Below are 15,717 nucleotides of genomic sequence, written 5' to 3' on the forward strand. Positions count from 1 at the left end.
TTCTTTTTCTTTAGCTTGGGTTTTTTTTTCTTTGAGAGAGAGAGAGACAGGAAGGGAGAGAGATAAGAAACATCAATTCGTAGTTGCGCCACTTTAGTTGTTCACTGATTGCTTCTGGTCTGTGCCTTGCTGGGTGGGCTCCAGCTGAGCCAGTGACCCTTGCTCAAGCCAGCGACCTTGGGGTTTTGAACCTGGCACCTCAGCATCCCAGGTCAACGCTCTATCCACTGTGCCACCACCTGTCAGGCAACTGAGGGTTTACTATGCAATGGACATCACACTAAACCTACATATGGATTTGCTCCTCCAACCTTATTAAGTACTAGCATTCCCATTTCCCACTTGAGGAAAATGATGAGAAGTTGAGCAACGTGCTCAAAGCCAGGTGGGGCCATGAACAGAGGTCCTGCTGACTGCAAAGTTTATGCCCTCATCCTTGTGATACCTGGTGTGGCAGGATCTGGTCCTGCAATGCCTTCTGCTTGGCTGGTGGGGGTGGGGCCCTGGGGCCCTGCTGGACTTCGGGTGTCCCTGCCTGGTGCCCAGGCCAGGCCCATCTCCTCAAGGGCTCCACACAGCATACCCCCTTCTGCACAGTGTAGACAGGTGGGGCTGCCAAGGATATACAGAGCCTCCTCATAACTCAACTAGAGTTGCCTAAAGCCACTGCAGCTAAACGGGCTGAGCCACACAGCCTTTGCAGCACCCCCAGGGTGAGGGGGAAAGACCCACACAGAGGCAGCGACACACCTCCGCTCCCCTGCCCAGCTGAGGCCTGAGCCACCCTTCCTGAACCGTCCCTTACATGCCTCTCCCAGGCCACCTGTGTGCTACCCCTGAACATAGCATTTCCCTAGTCCCCTGAGGGGCCAGGCAGTTTCTCCACCCCAGCCACCACAAAGCCCACTCCCTCCAGAAAGGTGGCACTCCTTCCCACAGTCCTCACTTCATCATCCTGGTCACTCCATTCAAGAGGCCTTGACTGAGGGCCTGCCTGTGAGCCTCACCCTGGGGCAGGGGCTCAGGAACCACAGACATGGATCCAAAGCCTGCACTTGACAAAGTTGACAGCCCAAGAGAGGAGAGGAGACATGGGCACAAACACTTCTCAACAGGAGGCGGAAAGGCGCTCATCCACTTGGTACCTATGAATTGTGCACCTACCCTGAGTCATACTTAGATGGACAGAGCACTGTCTTTGCCCTCAAGAAACCCAGTCTAATGCTGTAAGAACAGCACAGATAAAGTGCCATGAAAGTCTAGAGACAAGAGAGAAACTTTCTAGCCAGGGGGAATTGGGGAAGGCTTCCTGGAGGAGGGGTTGGCATGGCCCAAATAGCTGTGGAAAAAGGCCACCCAGCTTGACTTTGCATCATGAAACTACTGGTTGTATAACTGGCTGGTGAGGTGCCGTTATAATTACTGACCACATTCACCTGCTGCAGACACGTGGCCAGTGCTTGGTACCATTGGCTGGTTAACTTCAGAGCTGGCCCCTTGCTGGCCTTCTAAGGCCTCTTCCCTCTAACTGGGTCATATTTCCCAGGATGCAGTTTGGGGGACTGCTGTACAAGGTGTGCCTGCCCCCCATCTGCAGGTGTGTGGGAGAAGGAGGACAGAATAGATCCTGTTCCCAAAGCTCTACGCTTTTCTGTCTTAGGAACCCAGGCTCAACACTTGTCTGGGTAAAGTCAGTTCTGATTGGATGAAAGATGGCCAACTAGTCTCCATGGTGACATAAGCGCCTGAGCAGATGGGTAGCTGTTGGGAGGCTGTTCCCTTGAGCTGCTCATCTTTCTCTTTCTCCCTGGGGGCTGGGGGCTTTCTCTGATGACAGCACAAATTCACCTTCTCTTCCCCAAGCCTGACTCAGTCCTCCCTGGAGTCAATGGTCTAAAAGCAGAGGCTACAGGGGGGGTTGTATAATACAAATGTTCCCAGCAAATTCCTCAAAAGCAGCCACCTGAGTTCTGGTCCCTTTAGCCTACCATCTTTGCCAAATGGGCTTGGCTCAGGCTGTCCTCGCCACCCAGGAAGTGACCACGTCCCCTCCCGCTCCGTCCACCCCTTCCGTCCAGCCACAATGGCAGGACCCACCTCTGAGGACATGCACGGGGCCCCTGACTGGATAAACAGAGCCTGGGCGGTAAGGCCCACACAAACAGATGTCACTGCCTTTGGAATTAAAAACATTCCTAGTAGACTGTCCAGTCCTCTCCCATGTTCTCCCCAGGCTCTCTGCCAGAAGAATGAGAGGGGCTGTACCTAAGGAGATGCAGGGCAGGATCCTGGGTTATACCCAGGGAGCGGTGTATACCTGGGGTGGCCAGAACCAGCCGCCTGGCACAGTTGTGACCGAGGTAAAATCAGGCTAAAGTGATCAGCAGAGGCATCGTGGAAGAAAAAAAGGTCAACAGGGAATATGCACAGCCTGAGATGTGTGGGCGGGAGAGGGAGAGATTGCCACCGGTGCTGCCTTGGTGACAGTTTCCAGGCAAATCCTGTAGCCTGTGAACACAGAAGAAAGGCTCTTTCTCAGAACTTTGGGGTGTTGCTGCCACTTCCCTGGAGTGACCTCTTTTCCCCGCTGGAACGACTTTCATCTCTTTTCAGGTCCAGACTAGAACCCCGATTCTCTGTCCCTGTCCTCAGTCAAATGACACTGAGCCGGGACAAGGGGTTTCTGAGCAGCCCGCTAGGCCAAGGCTACAGGCACCCCAATGAGGACAGTTTGGAGTACGGGGGGGAAGGGAGGACCCCAACAGGCTACCCTGAGAGCCCGGGTGCTGGAGCTGGGAGCCAAGGGGCCTGGGACTGTGCTGCGGATGAGGGCTGGGAGGCCCGTGGTGGGGGTCGGCCAAGGATGTTTCCTCTCAGTCCCTGAGACCAGCATGGAGCAGGCCCTGAGGGAGCAGGGCTGGGAGGCCCGTGGTGGGGGTCGGCCAAGGATGTTTCCTCTCAGTCCCTGAGACCAGCATGGAGCAGGCCCTGAGGGAGCAGGCCCCAAGGGAGCAGGGCTGGGAGGCACGTGGTGGGGGTCTGCCAAGGATGTTTCTTCTCAGTCCCTGAGACCAGCATGGAGCAGGCCCTGAGGGAGAAGGGCTGGGAGGCACGTGGTGGGGGTCTGCCAAGGATGTTTCTTCTCAGTCCCTGAGACCAGCATGGAGCAGGCCCCGAGGGAGCAGGGCTGGGAGGCAGGGTGGCCGTGGTGAGCAAAGTGGGGTCTGAGGCTGTGAGTGTGGCAGAAAGCGGGCCCACAGTGGTTCCTGCCCAAAGACAGGCTACATTTTTACTCATCTGTTCATTCATTTGTCCATCACTGAATAGATTCCCACCATTGCCAGGTAGAGAGGACCTTGAACAGCTTCCGGTCTAACTCAGCCAAAACGAGCTCTGGCCACCCCACCACGGATCCACCCCTCCAAGGAGGTAACTGTCAGCGACCGGCTCTCTCAGGCAGCCCAGGCCATAACTCCCCAGGGTCTGGGCCCTCCCTGCTAAACAGCTGTGTATGGGGATATAGTTCTCTAAAGTCTGAAATCTCAACTCTGTAGATAAGTGGCTACTGATGGCTTTAGCTAGATGCCCAGGGTGGGGTGTGGAGAAGGTTCCAGGGTGGACTCAAGGTTTAAGGTACGCATGGTATTAGGACAGGAGGCAGCTAAGATGAAAAGTGATAGTAGTTCCTCCCCAGTCCAGACCTAGCCTGTCAAGGTGTGCTGCAATCCTTCCATCTCCCCAAAGACCTGCGCCGATTCCTGACACAATGCAGAGCACACCCTGTCCCCAAGTGGCCTCCGCTCTGCTTGCCCCACCCCCAGCTGGTGTTGAGGGTGCTTGGAGGCTCTGACCTGAAGAGACTGAAATAGCCCCAGAGCGCCTACACTGCAGAACTGTCTTGATGGTGTGTCCCTAGCAACCCCTAGTGATTCTCACGGTATACTGGTCATGGAAAAGAATGGAAAATCCACTTGAGCCTTTGGGAACAGCCTACTTATCTAAAACAAACCCACCCAGGGACAGAGTGGGCAGGGCACACCCACCACATGTCCATTCACCCCTTCCCCACACATCTCATGTACACAACCCATGGCCAAACCAATGTCCAGACCCCTCGGGCTGCTAGCCTACTGCTCCTCACAGGGAGGACTTGGTGTGGCCGGAGTCTCCCAGCACAGCCAGTGGACAGAGCACCTGGGGCCTCTATAGGCCGTGTGCTGAAAGACACAGGCTCAGGCAGGAGGATTTGGATGATCAGGGTCCACTGAGCCTCTGTGCTCTTTTCTCTTTATTATTAAGTAACTGTTTTCCATTCAACTGTAAGCTGTAAGTGAACAGAAGAAAGCTCCTGGCAGCCAGGGCACCTGGGCACAAGTCCTGCCTGGTCACTGTGGGCTCGGCCGCCACTTTTCTCTCTGGGCTCAGTTTCCACACCTGTCAAAACAGGAGCTTACACCAGACACATAGTCATCAATTTTTTTTTAAAGCAAAGGACACACCCCATCTTTCTTTCCAAGTGAAATCCTATGCCAGTGTCTCCCTGTCTCCCAATCAGATAAAAGCAGAAGCCGCTGGCTGAAGTGGGGATATGGAACCCTATCTGCTCACACCTCCTCTGGCCACCTCTCCTCCACCCTGTGGGTGCTCCGGGTCCAATAACCCCCAAGCTCTGCAGGCAGAATCGGAAGCCCTTGATCCTCCTTTCAAGGGGGTGGGCTCTGACCGTTTCTGATGGACAGTTCTCCTGAGAACTGCTGTTTCTCTTGACCTTTGCTCTCCTTTGGGGGGTGGGGAGGATTAGGTGAGGAGATGGGGAAGCTTAGGGGCTTTTTAAAAGAAACTTTCAGTCCGAGTCCTGGGTGAGACTCATGTCTTCTCTCTGCTGCCCTCTCTGCTTTGGGAAAACTCTGGGCCTCAGCCTTGCTGGTGAGAGTTGCCCTCGGTGGCCTTATAACGATAACACTTATCAAGTCAGCCAGGCTGGTGTTTTCTGGGTCACCTTGGCCTCAAAGCCAGAGCAGTTTGGCTCTTCCCTCCAAGGGTATGATCAGGTTGCATGTGTCCCAGCCCATGGGATGTCAGACCCTCACCAAGTGTCGCCACGGCCCGCGCCCCTCAGTGCTACAGCACAAGCTGGGCCAGCAGTGCGGGGCCGTGGCCAGCTCCGCAGCCCCACAGTGAGGAGCTGGCAGAGCCCAGCTAAGCTGCCCCACTGGCACTCACGTCCAGCCTTAGCCCTCACTCAGGGAGGTCCCTGACAATCCTTCCACTAAGTCCTTTTCTCAACAGTTAAAAAAAAAAAAAGTCACATGTGGGACATCCTTACAGACCAGGTTTTTGTCATTTCTAGGAGGATGAAGGTGCAGCTGCCTTTCGCAGGGAGCTTAGCCAGATTGACAGCGTGCTGTATGCCAGGCATTGTCACCTGTGTGGACTCATTTAATACACAGGCTCGAGGAAGCACTTGAACAGCTCACCTCAGGTCACCACGCTATTAAGCGGTGGACCTGGGATCCAACCTGGATCCGCTGCCGAACTGAGGAGCCCCAACTCCCAGAGCTGAAAGGACAGCACCCCTCTTAGGGTTTGCTGAGAGGCTGCATGTTCTCAGGGCCTGGATGAATCATTCCCAAGGTCCTCTGCCTGTCACTCAACCCTCAGAGGTGAGCAGGTGGCGGGCACCAAGCCTGCCTGCCACGGTGGCATTCCCAAATGGGGCAGGAGGGAGACAAGGAGCCCTGAGCCTCCATCTGCTTCTCCCAATGCTTCCTGTCGCTAGAGCTCACTGGGCAGCTCCAGGCTCCCCAAATCAAGAACACCTGGGAGAGGAGACCGCTGAGCAGGCGCGAGGAGAGGTTGTACCAGTTTGGGAATGTAGCGGGGCTCTCTTGAGGGACCCTGCCCCTGGCTTTCCCAGATCCTGCTGCCTGCATCCAAGTATAAGGGAGGCATCCAGACCTGCCTTGAAGAGTGACAGCAGGTGGGGCACTGGAAAACAAATAGTCTGAAACAGCTGAGGTGGGCAGTGCCAGGGCAGGACAATAGCTCTAGTCACCAGGGACCCTGGGAGGAGGTAGTGTCTGAGACAGGGAGGGAAATAGTCCTGGTGACCAACCTTGCCCTTCCCCCATGGGCCTCTGGGCTGGCACAGTGGTGATGATGGCAGCCATGTGGGTCTGCTCTGAGAGCAGCAGGGATACAAAACACTAAAGCTAGAGGCAGACGCTTCGCCTGGCTGTGCACATCTGGCCCAGGCTAGGGGAGGGCAAGGGTCAATCTTCCAGGAAAGAGGCTGGAGAGCCTCAGCAAAAATGGCCACTTCAGTGTCCGGGGCAGGGACCTGTCTGGGGCCACAAGGGGCTAGGCTGGGGGTTAGAGGAAAAGCTCTCGGCCTGACCTGTGGTGGTGCAGTGGATAAAGCGTCGACCTGGAAATGCTGAGGTCGCCGGTCCAAAACCCTGGGCTTGCTTGGTCAAGGCACATATGGGAGTTGATGCTTCCAGCTCCCCCCCCCGCCCTTCTCTCTCTCTGTCTCTCCCTCTCTTCTCTAAAATGAATAATAAAAAAAAAATTAAAAAAAAAAAAAAAAAAGCTCTCTGGCCAGCCCCACAGGCCAAGGCTTTCTCATAGCTGCCCCTCTACTCCATCCTAGTCAAAATCAAGCCACTCCCAAGGGCCAGGGGCCCAGCTGTGGCCAGTGTGGCCTGAAGGACACATAGGAGAAGGCATCACGGATCCACATTAATGCTTGTCTGTCATTCCATCCAGGGAGGGAACCAAGCACCTCGTGGTGCCAGTGGTGGCCCGGACCGAAAGGGACTCTATCTAGGTCAAGCTGGCCAATTCCCTGGAACCGAGGCTCCTAGGGCAATAAAGCTGGCATGCCTGACCCGCAAATGGGACAACAGACCCCTCAGGGGCCAGAGGCAGGGACCTGGAGTGGGAAGCCTCCTGCTCTAGCAGGCTCCTGCCCCATGCTCCTCTGAATTTCCTCACTCTGCAGAGTAATTGAAACCAGAAGCAGCTCCCAGCTGACAATGGCCCCTTGTCTCCAGCTCCCCACACCCTGTGCTCTGGGACTGACTGCATTATGCCAGGCTGAGAGCTGCTCCAAGGGGACACAGAGCGTTCAACCCGGGGTCAAGGCAGGGAGACCTTGGGCTGGCAGGCAATGAGGACCTAACCTTGACCTCCCTGCCCGCTCTGATGTGGGTTCATCAAAGGTGTGTTTGACTCTATCTGCTTAAGAAAACAGATGTGACCTCAGCCAGCAAGAGGCCCAAACACAGGGGTCACTTGCAAGGAAGAGCCGTCAGGAGTGGGGGGCTGCTTGACAGGCTACACTCAGAATCCCTGCAGGAGGTCAGAAGGCGGTGTACCCGACCCTCATTGCTGTGAGTACTATCTGTGCAGGCCGTGTGCCAAGGGCTTCCTGGACTTTCACATTCAGCACTCCGAGCCCATTTTATAGGTGAGGAAACTGAGGTAGGGTAACTTATCCTATTCTCCCAACTACTGAATGGAGAAAGCTGGACTCTCAACCCCAGATCTGTCTGGCCTCAAAAAGCCGCTTCGACACTGGACAAATGATCAGAATTCTCTTTTGTTTTCTTTACTGCCCAGGGAGGCCCGATCACGCTTCATACCTACAGCACAGTGCCAGCCACCATGTGCACAGTAAGCAGAAAAGGAGGAATGGACGAGTGACACACAGATGTGCCCATCACAGCTCTGACCAGTTCCTTCCACCCTCTGAGCCCCACAAGCTGGTAATGAAGGCAGAGTGGGAACAACAGTCCCCACTTAACAGATGAAGAAAATTAAATGTTATGCATATTTTACTATAGTAGAAAAAAAACCCCAAAAAAGTAAGAGGGTCTAGATATTCAGATTTCCAACCTGGGCTCTGTGAACACTCCCAGTGGCCCAAGTTTCACTTCTAATAGCTCTGACTCCTCCTAACTCCCAAGAGGCCAAGTCAAAATGTCAAATAAATTACCTCTGCTTCCCCTTCCAACACAGACTCCAAGCTTAGGAAGGGAAGAGGATGGAGGTCTCCCATCAGGCCTGCACTCTGTGGTTGGAGGTGAGGGGTGCTACCATCCCAGAACTGGGAACTCCCTTGTTGGCCGGGCACCCTCTTCCCTCCCAGCCCAGGGTCTGGAGCACTCCCAGCTGCCCCTGGAGGGCGCTCAGGAAAGTGAAGCTGTCTCCCGCTCTGCCGGAGGTGGAGGTGGGGGTGGGAGTGGATGGAGCCGAGGGTGGGGGCTGTCCCCAGGTTTGTGGCTGAGCTGGGGAATGGGGAAGCAGGGGCCCAGAAAGGCTCTTAGGCTTAGATAGCTCTTAGGTTTTGGGCCCCATTCTAGTCTGGAGTAGGTGGCAGGAACTGAACTGTGGGGTCCTCAGGGAGAGCTCTCCCCTCTGGCCCAGCCAGCCAACAAAGGCGAGGGTGAGACCCTGGGAATATGCTAATCAGCCAGTGGGTCGGTCCCAGCGGGGGACAGGACATCTGGAGCCTGGAGAGCAGTGGTTGGAAATAGACTGGGATAAACACACAGGAGTCCCCCAGGGTCAGGGAGGCAAGAGAAGAAAGGGGGAGGGGCCTCCTGGCTGGGCTGTTCCAAGGCCAGGCAGGGGTGGGGCAGCAAGGAGGAGGTGGGCAGTGGGGGTGGCCTGGACAGAGAATCCAGGTACAGTGCCTTAGGTCTGGGGGGGAAAGGGAGGAAAAATGCACCAAGCTGGGGGTATCTAAAATTTGCAATGACAAAGAACAAACCGCTGAGGGTCACAGACTAACATCCAAGCCTGTCCCTGCCCCATCTGTGAGGATCTTCGCTCACTTTCCCAGCAGCCGGTCAAGCATGACCAACCTGGGACTAGGTCCCTGAATTTGGAGCCCTTGCACAACCACTACTAATGAGCTGTGTGACTGGCCATGCCACACCCTCTTCTTTCTGGTCTGTTTTCTTCTCCCCAAACAAGATGGGATCAAATGCCCTTGAGGGTTCCTTCTGGCCACAAACCCTACTGATGGATCCTCTTCCTCCTTCCATTCCCTCACTCTTCCTCTTATTTTTTTGCTCACAACCTCTGCTGCTCCGAGCAGGCCGGCTCCTTCATTTCCTGGGTCGCTCACTCCCTGTGCATTCCTGCCTCCCTGCTCTGGGCCATGTGCCCCCCCCCCAGGAATGCCCACCCACTCCCTTTTGCTGATCCAGAGCCTGCCACCTTGCTATAATAACAAAAGAGCCTCAAAACAGCAATTCACATGCTGGTCATTATGGAAAATGACTTTTATAAAGTATATGAATTACTTTTGACAATGGAACACAAAAGGTAATTATAAAGACTAAATACAGCCCTAGAAAAAAGGGGGTCTATGATAATACATGAAAACAGAAAAAAAAATACACACTGTGATTAAAACTATATAAAATTTTCTATACCCGAGGAAGGGAAAAGGCACAAAATAGAATGGCTGTTTCAGAGGAGTGGGAGTAGTGATGGTTGGTGATTATGTTTCAAGTCAATTTACTATTATTTGCAATTTTGTCTCTAATATATATATATACTGAATATATTGCTTTTGGAATTTAAAAAACCTAGTGCTCTCAGATCCTTCCTGTTCCACCTCTTCCTGGAAGCCTCCCTAGCTCCAGCCCACGAGGCTCCTTCCTTCTTTGAATTCCTGTGCCACAAGTCTCCATCTCACTGAGGAGGAACAGTGGGAGACAGCAGAGCACCCAGAGAGGGCGAGGCACGGGTCTGGCCCCAGCCTGCTTCCCGTCCTGGCTGCCCTGCCTGCTGGCTGCCTGGTCTGGGACAGGTTACTCAACCCTTTATGCCTCAGCTTTCTCATCTTTAAAACTGTAATAACTTTGCTACCCCACAGGGTACTCTGAAGTTCCCCCAAGATAATGCTGTGAGCATCAGCCCAGTGCTGGGCTCATAATCTGCCGAGTCATCATCATCATTACCGCCACCTTACCTTGTTCTCTAGTGGCCTGAAATATATTGATACTTAAACGCTTGTTTTCCAGCCTGGCAGTGGATTCCCTGAGGCCAGGCCCGTATGCCCCTTGGAGCAGCCAGCCATGCTGGGTGCACTGCGGGTGCACAGTAACTGCCGTCCCCCGGCTCTTTCTCATGCACGCTTCCTTCCAGGCATCAGACAGGAGGAGGTAAGAGGACTCAAGACAGAGGAAAGGTGAGCTTCACCTTACGCCGATGCCATAGGCGGGACACTGGGGTGGAATAGCACCCTGCCTCCTCCTCCTCTAGGCCCAGGCTGGGAGATTCCCTGATGAAGACCTGAGTCACAGGGACACAGGAGAGAGCCTGGCCTTCCCTGTGCACTGCCAGCAGAGGCACCCAGGCCTCAGTGTCTCGTCTGTGAAACGGGGAGGACAGGATTGGTCTTTTCCTTGCAGAGCTGTTGTAAGGGTCACGAAACCAATGTTGGGAATGAGCCTCTGAGAGCACAAGAGCTGGACACATATGTTGGTAATTAGCATTGCCATCTGTCTGTCACTAAATGCTGCCCCCCACCCCCACCCCACCGCCTGCCTGCTGCTCCGGATTCCCTGCCCCCACTGGCGTATTAAGCAAACTTAGAAAAGGAGACTCATGTTGGAGCAAATGCCTGCAGCTTAGGAAATGAGGTCCCTCGCTGTTTTCTGGAGTGGCTGAGCCAGAAGGGGCTTAGAAAGAGTGGGGGAGGAGCTACAGAGGTGGACTTTATTCCTCTGCCTTTTCTTCGGGCCACCTGAACACCCCCGAAGGGCTCCGGCCCCAGTGCCAGGCCACCTTTAGCTCCATCCTTGGCGCCCGCTAGGCGGGAGTAGAACCGAGGGCCAGATTCCATTCCTTGGACACGTGGCAGGAAGGGAGGTAGAAGCAAGCTGTGGGAACAGACCGTCCTAGGGCTCTGTGGGGCCTGGCCACATGGGAATGGGATGGCTTGTTGCCGGCTCTCCCGGCAGCCTGGTCATCCTTGGTGTCTCCAAAGGCAGTCACAGGGTGTTCGGGACTTCACGAGGCAGGGCACATCCCTGGCGAGGACCCCCTCCCCCTCCCCAATTCCCAGGAAGGCCAGTAAGCCAGCTCCATGGCTGAAGGCCAAGGGCTGCACCAGGCTGCACCTTGGGGAGTTAGGGCTGGGAGACTTCAAAGCCCTCCAGAGGATGCGGGCTCTGAACCGGTCGCTCACAGGCCCAGGTCAGCTGGCAGCAGGAAGGTTTGTGTTTCTTTTAATATCAACTCCCAGGCATTTAACATTCCTCGAAGCTTAAACACAGAAACATTTTCCTTACCAGACTGTGCTTTCTGCTTTGCCAAACATAACCTGGCTTCCTCCCCTGCCCCCACTGCCTCCATCTGCTCCTGTCTCCAAGAGGTAATGATTTATGGTGTGTTTCCCTGGGGCTTGTGCAGCTGATAGAAGTGAGAAGGAGGAAGCAATAAGGCTGGAAATCCAGGTGGGAAGGATGCCATCGAGCCCTGGAATCTGGGTCCTGGAGAGGTCAGGGCCCACGGGACACACTGAGTTGGCTGTGCTGGACACTCTTAACTCTTCTATCTCACAGCCACCGACGGCCTGGGCACACGGCGGCTGATCACGTTTCTCGGCTGGGTACCTCCTGGGCCCAGACGGGCCAGCCCAGAACCCCAGCCCAGGAATGTGGAGATGGGACTCCTACCTCTTACCCCTGCAGGAAGTGGGCTCCCAGGCCTGAGTTTAGAGAGCTATCTCTCTTCAGCCCCCAATTCCTAAATAAAGAGTAAAATAATGAAGGACTGACTTGTGGTTGCTTGGCAACATCGTCTCCGCGGAGACAGGGCTGAGGAGCGGTGCACAGGTCCCACAGTGTTAGAAAAGATGTGCTTAGGAACTCGGGGCATGAGGCAGATGGCCAGGACTCCACCAAATGGAGCCATCCCCCCCTTCAAACATGAGAGCCTGAGACAGATGCGGGGAGCAAGAGGCCCACGCAGGTCTCCAAGGGGCAATGCTACCAAGAACACACAGCCAAGAGCCAGTTATCAAACTAAAGTCTTAACAACCCACCAGAGAACAAATGCTTCCTGCAAACAAACATCATTCAGCTCTCTGCACCCGGAGCAGGGGCCCTGCTCTAGGAACCCACTTCCTGCAGAATCTGAGGCAACTGTTAATAAGCAGAGCACCTACTGCCCACGGCTCCGTCCCAGTGTGTGCCAGTTACTGTTTTTCTACTTTTCGTGGTCGCAGAGTCTACCCTCAAGCCAGGCGACATGTGTCATAAGCACGAGGCCACACAAGACGCCAGACAGAGTGTGGATGGCTTCATGCCTGCCCGTGTCTGCATCCTCTTCACAGGTAAGTGAATAAGCAGCCGTCTTCAAAGCTGGGAGAATTTCCAGAGACACAGGCTGCAAACAAGGACCCTGTCCCAACCAACATTAGCAGGGTACCAAAAACACAGCCGAGGCACATACACTCTTCAACTGACCTAGGACCTGTCCCTCCTAATACCCACAAAACCAACCCTACGCCAATAAACTCCAGGGACAGGTGAATAAGGCCCGGTGACCCCAGTGGCAAGTCAGAGACTGACCCTCAGCAGCCCAGCCGATCCTAATCCCACCCAAATGCTGGGGCCTCAGACCTCCTACAACAGACATTGCTAATCAAGCACAGCACTCAGCGATATAGCCTCGGAATCCTTCTCAACACAGCATTCCTGGAAAAAGCCACATGTAGACTAGAGTTGGGAAGTGAAAACAAAGAGAGCTGTGATCCCCCCTCCAGTCCATCCTGCAGGCGTGTGGATAGTCCACCTGAGCCAGGTGTGGAAGCTGAGGAACCAGGCATACCTGGGCATCTGGAACAAGCATAGATTTCATCTTCAGAAGGGAGAACCACCATGTTGGGAAGCTTTTCTCAAATCAGCTTTGAACCCAAATCACAAAAGGCTGAGCACCTTGACCGAGGAGGCAAGCGAGAAGGACACCTTCCCACTGGCACCACCTCCTGGCAGCTCGCCGAGCCTTGCCTTGGTGCCCTGGCCACATCTGGGCCCTCACCTGGATCTGCCCTTTGCCCATGATCTTGTCCACGATCTCGTTGTTGTCCTTGTTGACCTTGGTCTTGTCATAGCACTTCTCGTAGCACAGGATCCTCAGGGACTGAGAGCCCTCCAGCTCAATCTCAAACTCCTGAGGAAAGACACAAGGGTCCTGAACCTCTGAAGCTGGGAGACATGGCGTCCTGGCAGGTGGGGTCCCCAAGTCTGCGAGGCTGAGAAGGGGGTGAGGAAGGCCCACCAGGAACACATCATGAGGCAGGGAGGCGCGTTCTCATTGCTGGAGCTCTAGAGGCCTCCGAATGAAGTGGAGGCTGGGGCCTGCGCTGAAACCCCGTGCCTGGACACAAACTGAGATCAGAAGTCAGATGGGCAGGGATGGCGGCACAGGGGTGAGAGGGACAGAGCTGGTCCAACCCTCCCCTGCCAACAGAACATGAGCACGAGTGGGGTGGGCACAGTTGGTGACAAGTTCAGGGGTCCCTGTGGGGCACCAGACTTCTCTACTCACCTCGTCCCACTTGGGTTCTGTCGTGTCCCGAAATACCCTGGTTTTGGCTTTGCTGACAAAATAGCCAAAGGAATCCACCTCCAAGGTACAGTACAGGTCTGCAGGGGGGACAGGCAGAGATGCATCGAATGAGGCCCGAGGCCCAGGAACTCAGGAGGAAAAGGAGTTTAACACATCTGTCCCTCCCAGCACCCCGAGGGGGCTGCCCTCGTTTCCCCACCACAGGCCCGTGAGTCTGGTCTCTTCCTGTTCCTATTAGATGGTGCTGCCCCCCTGCCTCGTTCACCACCCTCCAGCCACACTGGCCTCCTCCCTGAACATGCCCAGCTCTCCCACGTAGGGCCCTTGCTGTCCTTTCATCCCTGCTCTTTGCCTCCTCACCACTGAGCCTCCTGCCACATCTCCAATGACCACTCTGACTAAAGGAGCTACCCCCCCCCACTGATCCCAGGTCCCTTCACAGGGTGTCACTGGCATTTGAGTGGGAATCTCTGGAAGGCATCTGGCCTGAGGCTGGAAGCTGGAGGGACCCCTGCTCACTGAGACAACCAAAAGTGCTTCCCACATTCCAAAAGCTCGCTTTGTTGTTTTCTTCAAAGCTCTTAACTTGTTTTGTTTTGGTTTTTAGCGACAGAGGAAGAGACAGAGAGAGGGACAGATAGGGACAGACAGGCAGGAAGGGAGAGAGATGAGAAGCATCAATTCTTTGTTGCGGCACCTTAGTTGTTCACTGATTGCTTTCTCGTATGTGCCTTGACGGGGCGGGGCGGGGGGAGAGCAGCAGAGTGAGTGACCCCTTGCTCAAGTCAGTGACCTTGGGCTCAAGCCTGCAACCTTGGGCTTCAAGCCAGCAATCTTTGGGCTCAAGCCAGTGACCATGGGGTCATGTCTATGATTGACACTCAAGCCGGATGAGCCCACGCTCAAGCTGGTGACCTGGGGTTTCGATCCTGGGTGCACTGGGTCCCAGTCCGACGCTCTAACCACTGTGCCACTGCCTGGTCAGGCAAAGCTCTTTAACTTTAACTGAAGTTGTCCTTTATGCCTCTTTCTGGTCTCCCCCTCTTCACTACATCAACAGCACACAGGCAGAAATGTTGTTTTCTCAGTCACCGGTGTACTCTTCGTACTAAGGACAAGGCTTACACACAGCACACAAACCCTATTATTAGAAAGCTGATACTCTCTCCCCATTTGCCAGATGAGCAAACAGTCACAGAGAGATAAAAGCACTTAGCATTACACAGGATCAGAAACCCAGGGCTCCTGACTCCTCTCCTCTCGGACAGCCCCATGTGGGATGAATCAATGGACCTCTTACCACCCCAATGTGTTTCAGATAACCAAGTGGTGGAAGGGTGGGGGTGGGGATAAGGGGAGTTTTCTCTAGTGTTTCCATCTTGAATCATGGCCTTTAAGGCTGAAGATCTCCCCTCTACCCTGAGACCCAACTGACCAGGCCACAGCCCTGGGTGCTCACTCGCCCCAGGCACTCTGCAAACCCACACACTCCCTCTAGGGCGGGGACCCTGGCAGCCCCCTTCTCCCCCCACCCCAACGGGAGCTGCCAAGGTTGTTTTCCAGGGTCATGTGTGTGTTGGGGGGACGTGGCTTTGGGGTATTACAGTCAGTGCGAATCAAGGGGCGAAGGGCAGAGTTCAGAGGGTGGGCATACAGCTCAGGCCCAGGTGCTGCCCAGCTGAGCTCTTTTCCATGAGAAGGGAGCTGGAGCTGCCCTGAACTGTCTCTAGCTGGGAGCGACATAGAGTAGCTATAACTGGGTGTTGCAGCACAGGGGGGTGTGCGTGCAGATTAAAGGTGAACTATGCTGGAGACCCAGAGCACCGGCCTCTGCCAGCTCGGATTGTAGGTGTGGGGGCTGAGAGAGGGGCGGGCCAGGAGGGCTGTCACCATTTATTAATGTGGTGTGTGTGAATCTGTCGCGGGCTAGGGGCTAGTTCTGTGTGAACCTGTCAGGGGTTGGGGATAGTTCACAGGATGTAAAAGACGGCTTTGGAGTTGTACTGCTTGGGTTCAAATCCTAGCTCTGCCCAAATCAGCAACCTCTCTGCCTGAGTGCCTTCGTCTGTGAAACAGGAGCAGTCACGGTGCCCGTGCCCTAGGCCTGACCATGCAGATGTA

The 15,717-nt window shown here is 54.8% G+C and overlaps 1 protein-coding gene across 4 annotated transcripts in view; it reads right to left on the reverse strand.

The window, feature by feature from the left end:
- Positions 1-15,717, reverse strand: part of ABR (ABR activator of RhoGEF and GTPase) — a 198,464-nt gene that overhangs the window by 27,698 nt on the left and 155,049 nt on the right. For all 4 annotated transcript variants that reach the window (XM_066263099.1, XM_066263100.1, XM_066263103.1 and 1 more), the window contains 2 exons: positions 13,576-13,673; positions 13,066-13,197 (listed from right to left, as the gene is read on the reverse strand). In XM_066263099.1, the coding sequence (XP_066119196.1) occupies positions 13,066-13,197; positions 13,576-13,673 (230 nt within the window). The remainder of the gene's footprint in view (positions 1-13,065; positions 13,198-13,575; positions 13,674-15,717) is intronic.

The sequence above is a fragment of the Saccopteryx bilineata genome, chromosome 2 (assembly GCF_036850765.1).
Source record: "Saccopteryx bilineata isolate mSacBil1 chromosome 2, mSacBil1_pri_phased_curated, whole genome shotgun sequence".
In the NCBI taxonomy this organism is placed as follows: Eukaryota; Metazoa; Chordata; class Mammalia; order Chiroptera; family Emballonuridae; genus Saccopteryx; species Saccopteryx bilineata.